The sequence below is a fragment of the Crocodylus porosus genome, unplaced genomic scaffold (assembly GCF_001723895.1).
Source record: "Crocodylus porosus isolate Cpor-Errol unplaced genomic scaffold, CroPor_comp1, whole genome shotgun sequence".
Lineage (NCBI taxonomy): Eukaryota > Metazoa > Chordata > Crocodylia > Crocodylidae > Crocodylus > Crocodylus porosus.
In genome coordinates, this window is record NW_017728950.1 from 5,269,063 (window position 1) to 5,283,126 (window position 14,064).

Genomic DNA, 14,064 nt, shown 5'->3' on the forward strand with positions numbered 1-14,064 from the left:
CCCCAAGTGCCCCCCCCACAGACCCAGGAGGCACTAGTTCCCAAGCCAGGGGGAGGGTCCCCTGTATGCTCCGTGGTGGACACCAGCATTGCTTGTGGTCCACTTCCGGGTCCGCCGCCAAGCACGCAGGAGGGACCCCCCCCCGCTCCCATGTTCGCCCATGGAACACTCCATCCGCCTCATCATATTAGTGTTCACAAGCCACCTGGTACCTTGAGGTATGTAGAAAATACATTTAAAAGTTGTGTTTATGTCCAAATCATCAAATCTCTTAGAATTGATTTGGACAGTTCCAATTTCATTCAGAAAGATTAAAGGGTCTCCCGATTCAATTCGGATTTGGCTGCTGAATTGGGGCAAATCACCAAATTGAATCAGTGACTGAAGCTTCACACAGCCCTACTATTTAGTTTCCCAAGAACTTAAAATTCTCTCTACTAAGGACAGGACAGAACAGGACATTTACAAAACATTCACTAATGTAGTGCTTGAGTTGAGTACCACATCCATACAGTAGGATCTATCACACAGTATTTTCAACACAAACAAATCCATTCTAAAACTAGATCAGAAACTGAGACGATTAAGTCAGATAACAAAACTTCTCACCCCTAAGTGAGGGGAAGACCATTCTTTTCTTGAGGAAATGAAACTAGTTCTTGTCACCCACCCAAAAACATCATACTACTGGTCTTTCTGAAATAATCCTAACCTTTCTTCTTACCCTAGAAGAGTACCTGGCTTCACTTACTTTAAGTCCTTTATTTAATGCATCTCTAACCTACCTTCTGATTTTAAAATGCAAGTTACAGTAATACCATTAACAGTTTCACTTCTGATACAACTGTCCAACTAAAATGCATACTGTACAAAGCAGAACTGGCTCTCTACATACCAGAGCCCCACATCCTTTTTGCAAAATTCTCTCTTATTTACAGCATGGCAATACAGAAATCTGCAATCTGACTGTGTTGGGTGCTGTAACCCTTGTCTGTCTTCCATAAGCATAGCCTTCTGTTCATCTCACTAAGTATGCCATCTTAGCGGACTGAACATTACTTTTTGTTCAAACAGGATGATTTGATTTAGCTTCTCAAATGCAGCCAACTACGCAGCTTTGTAACACAGAAATAAAGCAACAAGTTTAAGCTGATTCTTGCAACTCAGCTTCCTGGAAGTTTCATTTGTACCATATTATCTAGCCAAGGCAGCAATCCAGGACAGAAATAGTATCTTGAAACATTCTGATACCAAATAAGAGCTAATCTATTTCCAAATTCACCATTACACAATTCAGAAAGTGAGTTTTGACACTCAGGAATTTTTTTTAATGAATATTTCTGCCTTTGTAGTCTCTCTCACATTCATACAACTGCAATCAGTAAATGCAGTCACGACAACTGTTTTCAACACAGTACTGAAAAGTTTTTCAAACCACCTGAAGCTTACTTTTAATTTCAAGATACTTCTGATTTTTCACAAACCAGATGTACAAAAGCCCAACATATTTAATGACTAGTATTATTAAATCTTATTTCAAGTAGCTCATTTGTCCTGCAAGCCACTGCTGTGATCCCCTCCGATTTGACTGCTTTTGTCCACCTACCTAATGTACCTATTTAAGTTTCACACAACTTCAATGCAACTATTCTGATAAACACACCTCAGTCATAAGAGGATCTATTATGCTGCACAATTAAATTGTTTTAGCAGATGACAGACCAGAAGAACTGAAAATTTAATAAAATTCAAAATTTAACATTTCTTGCATGTTAAAACAGGGTAAAATACAGCAAAGCAACAACCCCCAAAATGGGGGTTTTCAACCTTTAAGGAGTGTAACCCTTCTGATGGGTACCCCTTCCAGATGGGAGGGAGGCTGCTGATGGCCGGCCAGTCGCAAAGCTGGCAGAGTGCGGTGGTGGTGCAGAGTGGTAAATGGTGGCAGAGATCGGGGGAGGGATCTCTGTGGCAAGATTAACCAGCATCAGCAGTAGAAGGGGAGATGTGAGTACATATAGTATGCAGGGTGGGTGAGCAGGCAGTGAACCAAGTCTCAGGATGCCAGCTCTCCATGCTACTCGACTCCTTGCCATATGCCCCTGCTTTTCTGCCACAGCAAGTGTGTGGGGGGTGGGGGGGGAAGGTTGGACAACAAATTTAGGACAGCAAGCCTCCAATAATTAAATTCTAGACATGAAAAACAACAAGTTTATACATTTCCCATGTCTCGAATAGAATTATTGTGGGGGTCATCTTAAAATGCAGAAGTCAGCTTGATTTGGGTAAATATGGTTTTTTGCCACCAGAGTCCAGTTTTGTGAAGTGCCAGAGACATCAAAGGAGTTCAGTTTGCTGCATTTTCAAATTTCTGGAGCTTTGGCTCCATAGCTACTGCATTTCAATCTCCAACTTCTTCCTACTGCATGAAACCAAATGCTAAAGTTTACCGAGCATGCATCTTCCTCATTTTTTAATATTCAACTTAGACTGATTTTTTTCCCCCTCCCTACACTTATACACAGACCAAGAAAAGAAAAGATGTCCAGTCAAAAAACAAAAACCCTTAAGGAAAAAATCAATTTCTACTGAAATACCTGCAAAGTTTCAGTCTACAACCATGGTTCAAGGAGGAGCAAACAGCAATTGCTGGTAATGATTTATGGAAAAGAAATGCATCTTAATTGCATTCCTTTTCTCCACCCTTTGTAGATTAGCAATTACAAGGTGGAGACAGGCTACTGTTTATACAGGTCCTCATACAACAAAGTATTCAATTGAACTGCAGTTCTTACACATTTCTACACAGTACATATTTTTTAAAAGTAGTTACACAGGTTGGCAGTTACCCTATTTCTGTCTACAATTTGCAATCTGGCTACATAAATGTAAAATGTCATTGGATAATTACTTATCAGTTTCTTATCCTTTTTTCTCTGCCATAAGCTAACACTATATATTTGCATTTTGTAGGGTAAACAGGAGGTGAAAAACCTAGAGAAGATGCTTGATTTTGGTAGGACCTATTATCCTACCCAAATTCTATTTTTTAAGCTTCCTGCATGCTTCACAGAAGAAAGAGAAATTACCACTGCTTTTTCAGTATTTTTATGTACCAATATTTTATGTGCAAGTCAAAAGAATCAAAGATATATATTGTAGTGGCTTGATAAACCACAAAGATAACCACAATCATGCATTTCCTTGTGATTTTCCATCACTGAATTTTGGTCCCAAATGCTGGTTGCCACTGAATAGAGTATGAGTGACAAATGCATAAGCTTCCCTCTATGAAGGTACTAGCCTTCAAAGGTACATATGGGGATGCATATAGTTCTGCTTCCATGCTTTTTCAGTTCTCATTTCTGGCTAGGCTGGCTGAAAGGGAAAAATTACTTTGGTAGATACTTCACCATATGTATGGTAAAGCTAACAGAGAAAGCTAAATACTGCAATCCGTATAAACTACTAGTAATCCAGACACTGTATCTGACCTGTTAGCTGGATACAATCAGCATCTTAGTGATCTTTCTTCTGCTATTGATCCTGCAAAACACCATCTCTATTTAAGAAACACTGGGTTTGTCATTTATTGTTAATATCAATATAAAGCAAACATTCCATTTTGTACAAGATCAAAGGGTACACACATTATTGGTAAAAAGCTCTCAATAATTGACATCAAGTTTATAACTACATACTTTTACAATAAACTTGTCTAAATAGTGGGCTGTTTCAATCATTGCAGGCAAGTTAGCTCATTGCTTCTACAATTCCTGGTCAGAATGGTGCAAAAATATCAGCTACCACCAATTACACCTTTTGAAATATCAGATATTATCCATTTGATTTATCCTCACACTACAATAGAAAAAAAGAACTGAATAGTTGTTCACAAAATACACGCCTTATGGATTTCTATTCTCACTTGGGAAGACCATTAGGAAGTATTCTGACAGCATGGTTACATACACAGCAAACTGAAGGAACTGCACAGCAAAACACTCTGCCCTATGATAGTTCTTTATAATACTGCTTTCTAAAACACAGTATCACAGCATTTGTTCATCCAGTTCATCACTATAGCAAAAATTAAAAGTGAACTTTCATCTGCACACTTCCAGACCAGCCAGCAAAATTCATTTTTCCACAGAAGCCTTGATAGAAAAATCCAGTTAAATAAAAGGTCAAAGTTTGGACAGATGAACAGCTGAACAGGAAAATGCATGGTCCAATTAGTTTTCATGACTATTCTGTCATTTGCTTCATACCTGGCTACTACAGAGCTTGGGAGATTATATGCCATTTGATCATGAACCCATGCAGTGGCATATGCATCATAAAGTGAAAGAGCGCAAGAACTTGGTAATGCTTCTCAGATCACCTTGCATTCAAATCATTTTTACTGGTTTAAATACACCTTGTTGTTTTGGTGAACCTGCTCCCAGTCCCATTTAGTAAAAAATTTTGTGTCTTTAAAAAACTACAGATCAAAACTGAATTCAAGAAACTTGGCTCCTTGGAGATGGGTTAAATGTTTTACAGCAGGTATTTCCCAACTCTGACAACAGGGAAGACTACATCTTAATTAAAAAGGACTATTTTGTAGACAACCTTCTGCCCTAGAGAAAATGCAGCTTATTGTCAGGTTTAAAATACATTCACATACAAGACAAGAATTTCTTAGGGAGATATCTTTCATTGGACTAACTGTATAATTAGGATAAAGTTAGACAAGTTTCAAATGCAAGACATTCTTCATCGGGTCTGATCAGTAAGAGCCCATACAGCATAGTTAACTAGTTCATCCTCACAGACTTGTGGTTTTTAAATGGAAACCATGACAACTATACGTATAAATATATGACTGGTTTCAGACCTTACCAAGAAGAGTGCTGCAAAAACCCAGGAAAAGAGATGCTAAAAGAAATATGAACAGTCCCATTCACCAATTTGTCATGAATTTGTCAGCACTGCCCAGTGTTTCTAAGGAGATTTAAGGTTATAACACCCAAAAGGCTGTTTTTCCAGAGGTACAAACAGCAGCCAATATAACACATTTTAAAAACAGCAGAGGTTGCCGAAGTTCAGTAGTTTAAACCAGAGTAGCATAAAATATTTATAGATCAACACACTTTCCGCACCAAATGCTTGTTCCTGCCTTTCATGGTAAAAGACTTTTCATTTCTTTCAGACACTAGTAAATCATGAGCAGTTTAATTTTTGATAATGTGGCAAGCCTGCCTTTAAAAAATGGAAAGAGCAAAAGGATTTACAAAGACACATTTTACACACAGGTGCACATGGTGTAACTGTATGACAATTACACCCTGGATTTTAAAGTTAAGTAGTTCATTAATGTTGCAGCCAGAAGATCTGTTATCTTCATACAGTCCAATCTCCAGCAAAACACAGTGATATTTCATAGTGTAATTCCTGGAGCAAACCCATAACTCTACATTAGACATCCTTCTAAAAATATGTCATAGATCAAACTTTGATTTAAATTTATTTCAAGTAATAGCAAATCTACCACATCCTTCACTAAGTTGTTTTAGTAATTACACTCATAATTAAATCTGTACTTTGTTTATAGTCTCAATTTACCTCATGCTCGTTTGAGGCATTTGATCTCATTATATTTTTGCTTGATATCTTAGAGAATCCTCCACTGCCAGAAGTCTTCCCACCCATACAAATACTGATGAAGCCTCCTCTTAATTCTTTCCATGATTTTTATAATTTTTATTTTTCTATTATTTTTCAAGTTAAACATGTATGCACTGCTTCATATGTTAGAGAATGTATTTAATCAAAGTGCAAGGTGCTCTTTACGCAAGCAGTAAGGTTTGTGCTCATTCTTTTCCAGTCTCTGATTTGATGCAGAAAAAGAATAGTTTCCTGCACACTATATTTCCTTTGAAGTAAAATATTCCATTATATTGGAGGTGTGCAATTGTCAACTATGGTCCTCCTGGAGCTTCGGGCAACTGCTTTAGGATATGACTTCAAAGCACAGGATAACCCCTACTCTTTCCACAGAGAAAAAGCTAGATGCGAGTTTGGAGATGCTTAACCCAGACTAGCTTATTCAGCAAAGGACAGAGCCAAGACCCTGTTTACACTGGACTTGAAAACTGCCAGCTCTGCATGATGACACAGGCAAAACTCACTCAAATGCTGACACTTTTCCAGGACCACTCCACAACCACACCTGAAGGACAAAGCTCTTATGTTTATTTAAGAATCTCAGTGTCCCAGTGCAAAGAAAAATGGAGAATGCAACAAAATAGATACAGGCAAGTGCAGAAACAGAACATACTACCAAGACAACACTTACTTTTAAGCTGAGCTAACCCTAGCCCTGATAACTAGTCATGCAAACTGACTGCGCAGGCGAGGACGTGCAGACACCAGAGTACCACTTGGCCAAACGCAGTGGCTGACCTAGGCATTTCCACGTTCATGAAATATTGCCTGAATGTAAAAGTGGTGCTTCAAGCAGCCACATTACAGGATTCAGAAGCAATACCGTGACTACTGAATACAGTGAGAGAATGAGAGTCAGGCAAAGGATTAAATGGAAAAAACTATGATGCCTACTTTTTGCACACAATCAAAAAGTTCCCATTAGGAAGTAAAAATAACACTAGCCGATGTAATTTATCTATAGCATACTCTATTTATATGCATAAGAGAATAATTCACTTAACAGTATAAAATAATGCTAATCCCACTGCGGTGTTTATTGTTTACGTATTGCAAATTCATTACCTGCATATATTGGTCCAATAAAAAGATGACACCCTAAGAAATCCCTCTTACGTAATTTCTGGATAATCACAGCCCCAACAGGATTCTTGCGATACATAACATGGGGCACGGGATAGACCGAATCATTGAAGCCCCAGGAGAAAGTCTCCTGCCCCATGCACAGCTCTGAAGTGACCTAGAGCTATACAAAAAGGTAGGAGACAGATTTGCTACTAGTTGGAAGTAAACTTCCAGCGCACACAAAACACTTAATGAAAAACTTGCCATCTTTAGGTACACACAACTTTTAAATCATAGCATAAAAGCTCTTTTGGTTGACAAGGCAGTTTAAATATATTTCTGAAATCTAAATGTTACCCAATGAAGATTTCTATTGTGCCCCACAAAACATGATTTCTCTAAGACTCCTTTTATTCCTGGGGTAAAGACAAAGACAATGCATAGCAAGATACAGGTTACAATGTACTTCACAATCCTGGAGAGAGTAACCACCATGAAAAAATTAACTTTAAGAATTGACACTATTAACAGTGATACTTCAACAATGATCAACAGGTTGCAATAGAGAATACATTTAGATTTCTACCATAAAAAACCCAAAAACAAACAAAAAAACAAAACAAACTGATTTAGATTGTATAGTAACAGTAACATTCCAGTTTTTGAAAACAAAGTTTCAAAGTACAATTCATTTTGAACAAGTTACATCGGTATGTTTCTCCAGGTCTATTTGTAAAGTGGACAAGCTTTACCAAATAAGCAGGGTATTTTGTACCAAATAAGCAGGGTACTTTGCCAACTAATTTTTCTAACTGTAAGATGAAGATTATTTCTGTCAGCTGCACATTAAATAAATTAAACATATCACAGTATTGCTATCAAACTCCATATATCATAACAGATAATATAGACGAAGTTGTGCAGCAATTAACAGCGTTTAGCCAGAAAGTCTGTACACATTATTTGCCTTCAGATGCCCAAATGCAACTAAACTAGAAGTTAATATAGTCAGTGGGAATATATTTAAATTTGGTCAAATTTCACCTCGTTAAATAACAGAGATTTTACTGTTGTTAGTTATCTGGCGCCAGCGGGAAACGGAGGGTGCTAGATAACAAAATATGTCAGATAAATGAGCGGCCCGAACAGACGTCTTTGACTGTCTAGGCCACCGCCTGTCCCGCCACATCTTGGGTGTCGCCGCCCCTCCTGCAGGTCCTGAGGGGGGACCCACACAGCCTGTTATACCCTGGGCTGTGGGGGCTTGGCAGCGCAAGCTGCTTTCCCCCAGGACATGGGGGCTCCACAAAACTGGAAGTGCCACAGTGGGCATTTCCAGTTGCACTTTTCCCTTACAGGCCAGCACTCCAGTTAACAGAGCATGCCAGCTTGTAAGGTGGCAGTTAACACAGCTTTTGCTGTACATACTTTCCTTATTTTCAACCCAGAGACAGCCATAATTGCAAAAACAATAAAAAAAAAGTTCTCATTTCTTCAGCTTTAAGGAAAGTTCAATTACTAATCATTTAATTGAAATCTGTTTTCCATGGAGATGAAAAAAGAAGTTTAGTGCAACTCATAAATAGTTATTTGGCTTGTCAAACATTACTTCAAAGTCTACTAGTACATTTCTTCTGTCCTGCTAAAGACTGCATCATCAAGGATAGATGCCAAATACAAAGTCAAATCAAGTAGCTGACCAAAGCTTGTTTTGTAATAGCTGTTCTTTCATTCAACAGCCGAAGGGCAAATTTCTGCCTTCACATGCCAGAACTGTACTCCCATGGATTTCAGAGGGGACTCTGCACATGCACACACATACCCTCCAAAGACATGATTTAGCCCCTAATATTTCAGTTTGAGGAAGGGCCTTCAAGTTTACTATTTTTTTTTTTTTAATTCACTATAAAATGCCTAGCAATAACAAATCACATGGATTTTTAGAAGGAATTACAGGATCTGCAGCAACAAAATAGATAGTGGCCTATTAAGTTAGTAATTGTGAACCAAATCCAGAACTCTATTTATTTATTTTGTTTATATAATTACATAAATTCTGAACTTTACAAGAGCTAAGGACAGCCCAATATTGTCCCCCCTATATCCTCTTGGAAATGCTCCTAAGATCTTCAAATATTTACTAAATATCTAGCACCAAAAAATCCCAGAATTTAGAAACAGATTGCTCATTTGACTTAAAATTTGGTTGAAGATATTTGTATTCAGAAGTATCATTCAAGCCTGTGATCCCCAGCCCATATTACAAGACCCCTCAGTGTTGCTCACAGGCACAGGAAATTAGAAAGCTATAGGGTAATGTGGCAGGGGACTGTGTGTGCCTGCTACTTTAAGGCCCTGGAGCTGGCAGCTGCTAGGTGCTCGATTAGGGTAGCCACTTTGGGATCAGGGGCTGCCTATATAAGCAGCACAGTTCAACTACTGCAGGCCAGGCAACAACATTGCCTGGCCAAAGGGCTGCAGATCTACATCTGGAGGTAAGGGAGGAGCTGTAGGGGAGGGATAGGAGGCTCCTGGTCCTGGGCATGATCTAAAACTGCACCCTGTTGGGAGTGGGTGGCCTGGCGGGGCTCTCAGTGGCGCGGGAGCCCCCAGGAAGTGCCAGGCCAGTTACCACCCCAGTGAAAGGTGGATCGGGGTGCCTTACCCATCCAGTTGTGGAAGCTAGAGGTTAACCCTGTTTGTAGGGCTGAGAGAGCAGATCCTGAGAGAGAGAGGGGCTAGAGGCTTGGACCTGATCGAGAGAGTAGCCTCAAGTGGCCCATGCTGAGGCCAGGACCAGGACAGTCAAAAGGGCCAGGGGCCTACCGTGAGGGATGCCCAAGAGCCAAGGGCCTGGGGTTCTGACTGGCCTGGAGGTGGGCTAGGGCTGGTAGCCAAAGGTCCCGGGGGGACCACACCTGAGAAGGGAAAATAGTTTCAGGGAGCTAGATAGCCAAATGAAGGCAGGGTAGGCCACCTGAATGGAGGGATCTTGGAGGGGTCCTGATAGAAGGATTCTGGGGCCCAGTGTGGGGCCTGTGATGACTAGAACACGTAGATGCCATCTGCAAGGCTTGGGCTGTGGTGTAAGGGAGGAACGGAGCTGCAGACAGCGTCCCCTGCCATGGAGGCAGTAAGTGGGCAGCCGCCCGCTAATTAACATCAATTATTAACTATTAACATCAAGGCATGGTGGACAAGAACATGGGTGGTTGGCCCAGGAACAGATGTGTGGGCCACAGTTGGATGGGCCTAGAGCTGGCCCCCCATTACAGGGAAGAAAGTACAAATTTCCCTACAGCCCATGTCTTGCTCAGTGTTATTCCTTGTAAACTAGTGAAGGTTATCACCCACAACGCTAATGGCATGTTTAGAGACATCTGCCTAATTATGGTACAACAAGAATCAACAAAGGTAGTTTTAATTATCACTGAAGAGGAAAACAAAGTAGAAAAAAACCCCCAAAAAACACACCACCTTCAAAGTTATGGTAAATGGGAAAAGGTGAACTAGAGCATCTAAAGCTACTTACATTACTTCTTTTATAAATCGTTCTTAAGTTCCTATATATTTCCCCCTATATTTCCTAAATAAATCCCCCTTGCTCATGTGCCCAGCCCTTTGTTCTGCATTTCATTATTATGTTCCTATTATGCCACCTTTGAGATCAAAAACAAAACTGAACACCTTATTTGAAAGTATTCGATATTAATTGCTAATGCAACAATACAGGGAAAAATAGTACTGCTTGCCAAGGGAAGCCCTACTACTTCATCAAGTAGGAAATGCACTTTTAAATCAGAAATTTTACATGGGTGTCACCACATATTTTATCATGTAAATATCACATATTTCAGAAGCTCCTGGCCAAACATAAATCTACTCATTAAGAACAGTTGTTAAAAAGAATATTTTAATATCCTAAACCCCAAAAACCTTACTCGACTTACTTCCCGTTATCTGCGGTTTATAATACTCTAGACTGTGTAAAGTGTTCATATATGACTAATTCTTTTACACAGAATAACTTCCTCGAGCAGATGACAAGAGCAGTCTGCAAGACTATTTATGATAACTAAAGAGCCTCTGATGTACCAACACATTTAGAGTAATTTAACACTTTAATAAGATAACCTTGGATCGAAAAGGGAAGAAGGAGCTATTGATGAGAGAAGAGTGATTTTAAACACTTAAAGAAATGCAGAACTCTACAACCCTTGGTCCAGAGTTGATACCTTTTATTAGATGAACTCAGTTTTGCATTTATTTGCGTCTCAGACTAACATGGCTACCAAATACATCCTTCAAACAGTTAAGACACTTCTGCTCTTAGTGTCAAGTCTTTGGATGGATTTGAGTTGTTTGCTATTGAAAAAAGATTTAGAAGCCCACTGACTTCACATACTTTCTAAAAAGAAATATAATTATACAACTTAATTTTCCAGATATTTACATGAAAGTCACTTGGGGAATTAAAGACTTACCAGGCTGCTAACTGTTCATACCAGAAGCTATTACAGAAGGTTTTAGAACACACTTTAAATATGCAAACAAATATACATTGCTCAGTACCATTGTGGGTGGGGAGTAGAGGGGAATTAAAACGGAAAAAATGTTTTATGGAATGGAAGTTCATTGTGGTTCTTGATCAGGAGAAATAAAGCATTGTACTAAGATAGTTAGAATTTTCCAATATACACAGTTTAAAGTTGAACTACACATGGTTTAATTACGTATAACACAATCACATGAAATGGAAAGTTTTATGCTACTTTTCATAAAAAAAAACAAAATGAGCAAATTCAGATTCTTAAACTATATTTGAATGTAAGGATTCCACCCAATTCTGTAAAGAGAAGAGAATTTTGTATCGCTAAGTGCTGCCAATAGCAGGCATCACCAATACTGGCATTCTAAAGCCCCAAACATCTTAAATATGAGCCTTTGTACTGGGTCTCAGGAATACCATAAGTATCTTTCCTTTTCATTGCACGCACAAGTTAATCTGCAACAAAATTTAAGCTGTTCCTCTCAGCCCCATTAAATCTGAAACAAGTAATTCTAAGGCCTAGTATATTTGCTGCTTCAGGTTCTGATCCGCTATGGCCAGGTCAAGACAAGTGTGGCCATGCAGCACCACATACCGCACGTTGAGCTGTTTTCTACCACACAAGGGAGCAGCACAGGGGATTTTTTTTTTTTGACCACTGGATATCCAAGGGGTCCAAAAAAAACCAACAACAACAAAACAAAAAAACCCAAACCAAAAACCCACAACTCCCCCCCCGCCCCGTCCCATCCCCAAAAATAAATTAGAGTGGCACACACAGTGTCAGCACACACTGCTTACAGCTGGAGCTGGGCTGACCAGAACCGTGCTCTGGCTGCCAGCCAAGCCCTGCGCAGCAGGACTGCTGCTGCTGCAGCCCCAGGAGGCCCCAAGGTAAGGCTACTGGGGCCAACCTCCCCTACTCCCCTCTTTGCTGCATGCCAGAGGGCATGCACGATAGACATTCGCCTAGGACAACTAGTGGCAGAACAAGGTGCTCCGCCACTAGTTTTCCCCAGGGAACCAAACATTCATGCACAGGGGGACACGGCCCTTGAGAGCAAGTGTTTGTGCATATATAGATCTTCAGCAAAAAACCTTGTGGGCCTACTCAGATGGACCTCTATGCAAGCTCAGATCCAGGGGCAGGCAGGATCTGAAATGAATTTCCACTCATTCCAGAAAAATATTTCCTCAAAGGAGAGCAGTTCAATAAATCTCAAAAGTCATCTCCAATTGAAAGTTTGCTATGACATTATCAATTCCATGTAAAAAAAAAAAAAAAAAAAAAACCAGCAGAAGTCAAACATCAGAGGAAAAAGTTATTACTCTAGTTACTTTGTGCTTTTTGACAAATTTGTGCAGAGCCAGTCTCTTACACCCACCTTCATTTATACCAGATGTTTCCAACCACCAGGCCACAAAGGGTCAGCTGCCAGGTCATGACACGAGCCCCCTACTCAGACCCTGTCTGTCCGCCCAGGCAGTCATGTACTAGGTGGCAGGGCAGCGCAGGGAGAGAGGCAGCCAGGTCCATGTGCTCTGTCCCATGCTGGTTCATGGTATAAGAAAGGTTGGGAAAACCACTGATTTATGCCATTTGGGAAGTAACAGGAGAGCAAAAGTTTATGGCAGGGAAATGACTTAACAAGGGGCCTGGAGATTCCTATTCCAGCTGCACTTGAAGCTACTTCTAATATTTTTTTTATTGTTGCTTCAAGTATTTAGGGTCTACTATAGCACAGGAAAGTAACATCAAGAAAGAAGAGAGGCAGGAAACTGATCCTATTTGCTCCTGTCATCCAAGCACAGCCTAAGGAGCACTAAGCTTCAAGTCTATAAAACTATAATCAGGATGTGTATAATCTACAGCAGGAAAACCTGGGTTCTTGCAGGCAAACATGATACCGCATGATCAAACTGACAGGAGTCTTTGGCCCAGAGTATGATCCCATAACACAAGAATGGTGCATAAGAACCAATAACAAGTTTTGTCAATTGTAGAGACCCAACCGTAACACAACCACAGTGCCTGGACCGTGTCAAGACAGCAGAAGTGATCAGGACACCAAAGAAAGTGCTGCCTAGGGTTAGCAGAGGGGAGAAAGCCACCTGGAAGAGCCAAGCAAAGACATGATACCACATCAAACCTATAGAAATGAAAGGCTGACAACTGGGCACATAACAGGCAGGAATGAAAACAAGGTTCTTTGGGTAGATCTGGTATCTTTTATCAGATAAAAGAAAAAGCCGGCAAAATTGTTCTTTGCAAGCTTTGGGGCACAAACACCCTTCTTCAGGCATATGAAGGGCACTTGTGTCTTTTATTAGTTGGATTTGTTCCTTGCAAGTTTTCGGGTACGTCTACCTGAAGACCCTCATCTGCCTCCGAGGACTACAACCACAAACCCCGAGGCTGCCACAGGCCTGTAGTGCTAACTTGGTACTACTGTTTGCGTGTTGAACAGACTTTAAATGAAAACTAAAGGTGACCAGGAAGGAGCCCAGCCGCAGCTTCCTGCCCAGGGTCAGCACCACCTTCCACAACCACTTCCCCAAAACCAGGGAACTGTCGCTCTCCAGGCGTCAAATCCCAGCCGAAATTCAACCGTAGCCGGTCCCCGCCCAAACGACCGCGGCCCGCGCCCGCCCTCACCGCGCCGACGCCTGCACCCAGCTTGGGGCCGACCCGCTTCACCAGCATGACGGGACCGCCGCTCAGCTTCTCGCCGCCGCCTTCG

At 40.7% G+C, this 14,064-nt stretch overlaps 1 protein-coding gene across 1 annotated transcript in view; it reads right to left on the minus strand.

The window, feature by feature from the left end:
- Positions 1 to 14,058, minus strand: part of LOC109323513 (hippocampus abundant transcript-like protein 1) — a 57,642-nt gene extending 43,584 nt beyond the window's left edge. The window contains exon 1 of the mRNA XM_019555137.1: positions 13,980 to 14,058. Within this exon, the coding sequence (XP_019410682.1) occupies positions 13,980 to 14,027 (48 nt within the window). The 5' untranslated portion in view covers positions 14,028 to 14,058. The remainder of the gene's footprint in view (positions 1 to 13,979) is intronic.
- Between the last annotated feature and the right edge of the window lie 6 nt (positions 14,059 to 14,064).